The sequence below is a fragment of the Gavialis gangeticus genome, unplaced genomic scaffold (assembly GCF_001723915.1).
Source record: "Gavialis gangeticus isolate Ggan-Ray unplaced genomic scaffold, GavGan_comp1, whole genome shotgun sequence".
In the NCBI taxonomy this organism is placed as follows: Eukaryota; Metazoa; Chordata; order Crocodylia; family Gavialidae; genus Gavialis; species Gavialis gangeticus.
Genome location: NW_017729014.1, coordinates 2,659,377 through 2,665,977, shown reverse-complemented (window position 1 = coordinate 2,665,977; position 6,601 = coordinate 2,659,377). Strand labels below are relative to the sequence as shown.

Below are 6,601 nucleotides of genomic sequence, written 5' to 3'. Positions count from 1 at the left end.
CACTCTCTGCCTTACTCATAAACTAGATGCTGGACCCAGCAGGGTCATGATCCCAGCTACAGTCATTGCCCTCACAAACAGCTAGCCTCTGCTAGATCAGTTCCCAACCCCTGCAGAGATGGGGATTTTCAGCCTTCTATAAGCCCCACTGCCCAGACTAGTACCCCCATCTGTCCCACTAGAAGGCATTACCACACACATGCATACACAGGTTGCAACCCATGCTGTGCACTTTCACTCACTCCGGAGTACATCAGCAAGAAGCAGGTAGAGGCATTCAGCCACATGAAATTCCTGCTTCAGCTTTCCTGGGCTTCCCTCACTCCCTGTACAGCCAGCATTTCTCCTCCAGCAGGTTCTGCACTGCAACCTGCATCCAATACAGACCTGCAGCAGGGAGTCATAGTAGCTGTATGGGGCGGGAAGGAAGTGGGGTGGGTGAAGAATGAACTGGATTAAGCTCCACACACCTCTCCCCACACCACCAGCACTCCTTATACTGTACTTCCCACCAGTCCCCCTTGAAAGAGGCCAGTACCCTTATTTCCAAACAAGGGAACAAAGGAGAAGCAAAATGGCTCAACCAATGTCACCCAGCAGGCTGGTAGCAGAGCCAGGTCTCCTGAATCCATCCTAGCCACTGAATCCCCTGCCTCCCCCATGAAACAGCCTTGCTGTGCAGGAATGTCAGCAAACAAATCTAAGCTCCCTGCAGGGGCTCTGCAGAGGGAGGCCAGGCTAGCTACTCTAACTGGCCTTCTATCCTAAGGGCTGTGACTCTGACTACATGGTAAGCCCCCTGGTTGTAGCATGGCCTAACTCATGAGACCAGGCAGTGACAGAGCTCTGCCAGCTGCAACAAGAAAAGCCAGGCAGTGACAAAGTCCTGCCAGCTGCCGCAACTTTTAGCTCTCAGCTTGCTGGCAAAGCTGCAGCAGAGCAGGATGTAGCCCTGAGCTGTGAAACCCAATCCCTCACAGGTGACTTGCAGGCAAATCACCATGTGAGTCTGACTTGCCAGTCTCGTTGTGCAGGGAACACTTGAAAGTTCCTGTTGCCTCTGAGAACCTGCCTTTCAAGAGAGACTCTCAAGAAGGGGCTGGCGTGGCCGGGGTCTGGTGTCTGATTGGCACACTGTTGGGGTCCTGGGTTTTCCTGGAAGCGTCAAAGTGGCGACAGTACAGATATCCAGGATGTTCTTAAAGGAAGTGGCTGACTCTGTGTAAGGGCGATTCCTTTCTAGCTGCTGTTTGCCAGGGATTGTGCACAGTCCAAGCTTCACTGTGAGTGACATGTTTCAGGTCAGAATCTCTAGTCTCTAAACCGAGGAGCCCTCCTACTTGTTCCTCTGGGCATGTTCTGCTACAGCAGAGCACCGTTGGTAGTGCCAGATGAGCTTAGACCTGGCCCATGAAGGAAGCACTTGAACTGAGCAGGTTTTCTGACTCAGACTAACCATGCCTTTCACCAAGCTTGGAGGTATTTCAGTAATGCTACTGTATTGCTTTGAGCATTGTTCTCCTTGCTTTTTTAGTTTCAACAACGACTGAGTTGGGGAAGGGGACGGGTGCAGGAGCAAAGGGATACTCAGGAATTGTTTGACATGATTACAGGACTGGCGTTTTGTCTTGGGGCAATTTCTGTCCTCTAGGAATTCTGTTTGCTGTTATTTTGGGACAGCTGTTTGGAGGGTTGTTAGGGGAGGGACTACCATCTCAGCCACCTCCTATTGGTTAAGGCACCCTTCTCCACAAGTTATCTCATGGTTTATTTTTATGTTAATATTATTTGCACTCTAGATAGTTATGCTATGAGAGATTTTTCATACTTAGCATTTTAAGCAAAAGGATTGCTTATTTCACTCTATGGTTAGGAAGCAACAGTTGAAGGAATCTGTGCAGCGAAGTCCAGAGCAAAGCATATACAAAAATTATGAAAAGTGCATGTGTAACCATTTAGGAAGTGAGCAATGGCATGCTAGATTTCAGTATTCCTAATAGTGGATAGAGCCAAGTACCAATGATGAAATATCAACCAAACTGAACTTTAAAACCAGCACTTTCCTGTAGCTGAGCAAAGTAGAAACCTGCAAGCTCGGGCTGTTCATTTGCAAAAGCTACCATTAGATCTCTGTTCCTAGGGAGTTGGACCTCTGAGGAGAAGAAATCTATGAAACAGCCCAATGCACTGTGTAGAGGGTTTAAAAAAAAACTCAGGAATGCTCAGCGCAGTGGGAATGGCCAGGGCTGAGAACAAAGCATAGAATTAAGATGATGCTCAGGATTGCAGCTTAAATGGAAACACTTGCAGCAAACAGGAAACGCTCCTTAAGCCTAAGGTGAAATGGGCATCCAGCTCTGATGAAAATGTACCAGTGCAAACAGTCACATGGCAAAAAGTAGAGCAGTTTGTCTGTAGAAGTTCCAGGTGTAGAGGGCAAAATACACATGGCCACATTCTGGTTTGCCTTACAATCACGGTCACTAAGGACCCAGGGGCATCTCTGCCCAAGAGCACAGGTGCCGGCCTGGCATTTCAACCACATTGCCACTTAACTAAGACATTATTCTCTACTGATCTCAAATTCCCCCTCTAGGTGTAGAAACATACAGAATCTTTCCACTCTTACTCCAGCTGCTGCGGTAGCACTACTACACGCTGTTAGCCAGGCATCACTGCATTGCTCAGAAGTGATTGCAGTGTACATCCTGCATTCATGCTTTGGAAAGGACTCTGGGATTGCTGGAGCTGAAAGGGGCTCTAGAAAGGCCAGATGCCAACAATGTTAACCCTTATCACTTCACCCTCAGCAGGAGAGTCCTTTGTTTTTACCACCTTTCCTTGAGCAAGAGAGCCATCTCTGTACCCCTGTCCCCAGGTTGTCAGCCCCAGGATTATTTCCTTGAACCTTAGGTTCTGTTTGCATCTGGAAGAGTATTTGTTGGCCAGTGTCAGAACTCAGGGGAACCCTCTGTACTTTTCCTCCTCAGACACCAGTCCATCGTGAAAGGGAACAATGGGCTGCCTCCAGTAGACCGGCTCCTCAAGTTCTTGGTGGACAGCTCTGCAGACTGTGAAGAGGAAGTCCAATGTGCAAACTGTGATATGGAGTGTAAGAAACAGGTAAGGCAGGACTCTCCATGCCACCTGCCACAAGGCTCTGCACACCACTTTGCAGAAGAAAACAAAGACAGTCCCTGACTGAAGGCCAGCATTTTCAAAGCCAGGACCCCAGATGTCTAGTCAGGCCCCTGAACAAGTGGCCTAATTTTACCAACTGAAGATCCTCCAAGTCCAAGAAAGGCTAAGTCACAAGAACACTGGTATGAGATCTCATCCTTGGCAATAGCAGGGAGGTGGTCATTCTGGCACAAATAGACATGCTTGCATTCCCCACTTCCCACAGCTCAGCCTCCTTCCCTTCAAGACCACAGGAAGGGAGAGTCCCTGGACAATTCAGGAACCCACTTGCTGTGCGAGATGTGAACATCTCTGTACCCCTGTCCCCAGGTTGTCACTCATCCCAGAGCTGATGCAGACCTGACCTCACTGCTTAGCCATCTGCACATTCTAGATCTACACTCTTCAATGCAGCAACAAGAACCAGGCCCCATGTTTGCTGAACATGGCGCCAAGGAGACTATGGCCTTTACTCACATGTGTGCACTCCATTTGCCCTCAGGAAATGGACTCCATGTACTTCTGCAACACCTGCAACCAGCCCCTCTGTAACAAGTGCCGTGAGGAGACCCACAAGGCCAAGATGTTCTCTCGCCATGAGATTGTCTCCTTGACCAAGCGCACTAAGGACATCCACAAGAAATGCTGTGAGTGCAGCTCCTCTGTCTGCATCCAGAGCAGTCAGCACATGAACAAGCACCATCCCAGGGAGCATAGTTGCAGAGACAGGAATGGGCACAAGCACGTGGGTGTGACATGAGCAGCCTCTATTCTAGGGTCTTGTTTAACCCCAGGATGAATTTGTCTCTTGCAGCTCTCCATGAGGAACCTTACATCATGTTTTCCACAGAGAAAAAATCCATGCTCTGCATTAACTGCTTCCGGGATATGCAGGTGTAAGTAGCAGGGAGACTGGCCCCTCTCCTTCCTCTGAGCCTGACCTTTGGGGTGTTACCGCTCTGCAATCTCTCCTTCTTGGCCCAAGACTGCGATATGCCCTTTCACAGGAGCTGGATGTGTGAAAAGTCTCATGGGAGAGTAATGGTACTTCAGCCCCTCTACTCCAAAGTTCCAGAAGCTATTGCTAACTAAGAGAGAGAAGGAACATGGTACACTTTGCAGATATGAACATTAAGCCATGGTTCTTAACATAGTGGAGGGCCTTTGAGCAGCGGCATGGGATGCTCAGGAACAGGATCATATGAGCACAAAGCTCCCTCAGCACTATCTGGAGATAGTACGTTTTCCAGCTTGTCTGCCTGTGTGAGCAGTAAGCCCCAGTAACCAGGGTTGGAAGACCCAAGTCAGGACTGCATTGGCTACTGGGACTAGGGGTAGTTGTGCAACATTATGTAAAGCAGCTAAAACCAACACCCCAAACCAGTCTGACAGCCTGAGGGGTCATGCCACAGGCCAACACTTGTATCCAGCAGGGAGACAAGAATGCCCAAGGAGAAAGTTGTTCTGCTTTGAAGTGACAGACAGCCCTCATTGTTTCCACCTGCAAGGTCTGGGCTAAGGGGTCACTTCCTAAAAGTCAACCAGATGGCAGAGAAGTGCAGGGCAGCAGAGAACTGGGATATAGTGGTACTGTTTCCCCATGGCTGCAACAAGGGGAGCCCTGCCCTCCAGAAGCACCCCACTTGGAGAAGAAGTGTGCCACCCTGCCTTCCAGCAAGCTGGTGTAGGAGCATTCAGCAGGTCTGCATTAGACCTTGCAGAGCCAGCAGTAACGAGCAGTGCCACCCCTATGGGGGTTGGGGGCGGGGGGACAGGCAAGGTGGCGGCAGAGAAATGCATGTGAAACAGGGTGGGTCCAACAAACTAACCTGGAGCCAAGCCTGTTAGGTCAGGCTGAGGTGGGTGAGGAAGGTCAGGCAGCATTGCTGCCCAGGAGCCTGATTTCCAGGTCTCTGCACTTGTGTATTTCAGAGAGAGCCGAGCCCACTGCATTGACATTGAGACTGCGTACATGCAAGGCTGCGAGAAGCTGGACCAAGCAGTGATGGTGGGTCGGGGCTGTGGGACGTACTTGGGATCTGGGGCTGCTCTGTCCAGGGGAGGCTGCTACTGTCAGCACCAGTACTGCATCAATACTGCTGGTTTAAATAACAGTCATTGGAATGGCAAGCAGACTATGCTGGGCACTCGCCATGTCCACAGCCCAGCCTCTAACTATATCACCACAGTGTCTGTACCATACTTCCTTCCTAGGCTGTGAAAGAGCTCCAGACATCCACACGAGAGGCCATCGTTCTCCTCAAAGCCATGATCGAGGAAGTCCGCAACAGTGCCAATGAGGAGGAGACTTCCATCAATTCACTCTTCAGTAACATGCAGGTATTGAGGGGTTGGGAGTGGCTCCTGGTTGAACCTCTACTGTTCAACTGCCCCAGCAGGTGGAGGGTGATGTGCAGCTACACAGCCTCACAGGGCATGAGCAGCAATGCCACCTCCCAACCCCTAGCCCCAACAAGTCATGCTAAAAGGATCCTCACCAAATTAGTGGACACATGGAGCAGATTACTGATTTAGCCCTGGAGCAGAACTGGCTTTTCCTCCCACAAGGCAGCTGTGACATCAGTGGGGTTACTGACTGGCAGCAGCCTCCCTCCCTGGCAGGTGGTCGTTTCACAGGGAAAAGTATGCAGGGGAAAGCCCCACTCACTCTGGACCCAGGGGGACTTTGCCGTTGGGAGGGGACTGTAACTTGGAGCCTCAAGTGAAGGGACTGTTTGGCCATCTTTCCTTTTTGCAGGAAAAACTAGCTGAAAGAAGAAAGATGCTTCTGAAAGTTGCTCAGAGGTAAGGCCAGGCTGGACAACTACAGCCTGTTGCACTGGTGTTTGGTTGCTGTCAGCATAGAACATGGAAAGGGCTGGGGGCAGCCAGCTGTTAGTGTCCGCTGCCATGTTCCTGACTGCAAACCCAGGATTTTATGGGTAGCTGGAAGCTGGACTTGATGGGTTTTAGCATCCTGCTCAGAGGACAAGGTGCCCTCTAGTGTCAGCATTTAGATCACCAGCTCAACTCAACTCGATCAACGAGTATGGTGGAGTCACATCATACGCGCAAACTTACGTGAATTCAACTATACGCGCCCGGCAAAAAAAAACAACCAGAAAAATAACAGTTTACTGTAAATAGTGCAAGCAGTTCCTCCCGCCATTCCACTCAATGAACGTATGCCCTGGAGTGAGCGTGAGAGGGGAGATGTGAATCTGCTGTTCCCTCAGTTGGTCTCAGTTCCCACATGCCTCTCATAGCGTGAGCATCTTGCCGTGCTGAGTGCGATTCTAGTGTTTAAAGATAAGTATTTTTTGTACAACCTGGCCCCTAAACACAAGCTAACTACTTCATCTGGTGCTCAACCAAAGAAACAGCAATCTGTTCCAAAGCTGGAGGAAAAACTGGCTATGTT

At 50.0% G+C, this 6,601-nt stretch overlaps 1 protein-coding gene across 1 annotated transcript in view; it reads left to right on the top strand.

Annotated features, from left to right (window-relative positions):
* The window catches only part of RNF207 (ring finger protein 207), a 63,239-nt gene that overhangs the window by 25,778 nt on the left and 30,860 nt on the right, over nucleotides 1–6,601 (top strand). The window contains exons 3-8 of the mRNA XM_019511604.1: nucleotides 2,991–3,123; nucleotides 3,683–3,827; nucleotides 3,995–4,076; nucleotides 5,113–5,188; nucleotides 5,395–5,520; nucleotides 5,939–5,985. Of these exons, the coding sequence (XP_019367149.1) occupies nucleotides 2,991–3,123; nucleotides 3,683–3,827; nucleotides 3,995–4,076; nucleotides 5,113–5,188; nucleotides 5,395–5,520; nucleotides 5,939–5,985 (609 nt within the window). The remainder of the gene's footprint in view (nucleotides 1–2,990; nucleotides 3,124–3,682; nucleotides 3,828–3,994; nucleotides 4,077–5,112; nucleotides 5,189–5,394; nucleotides 5,521–5,938; nucleotides 5,986–6,601) is intronic.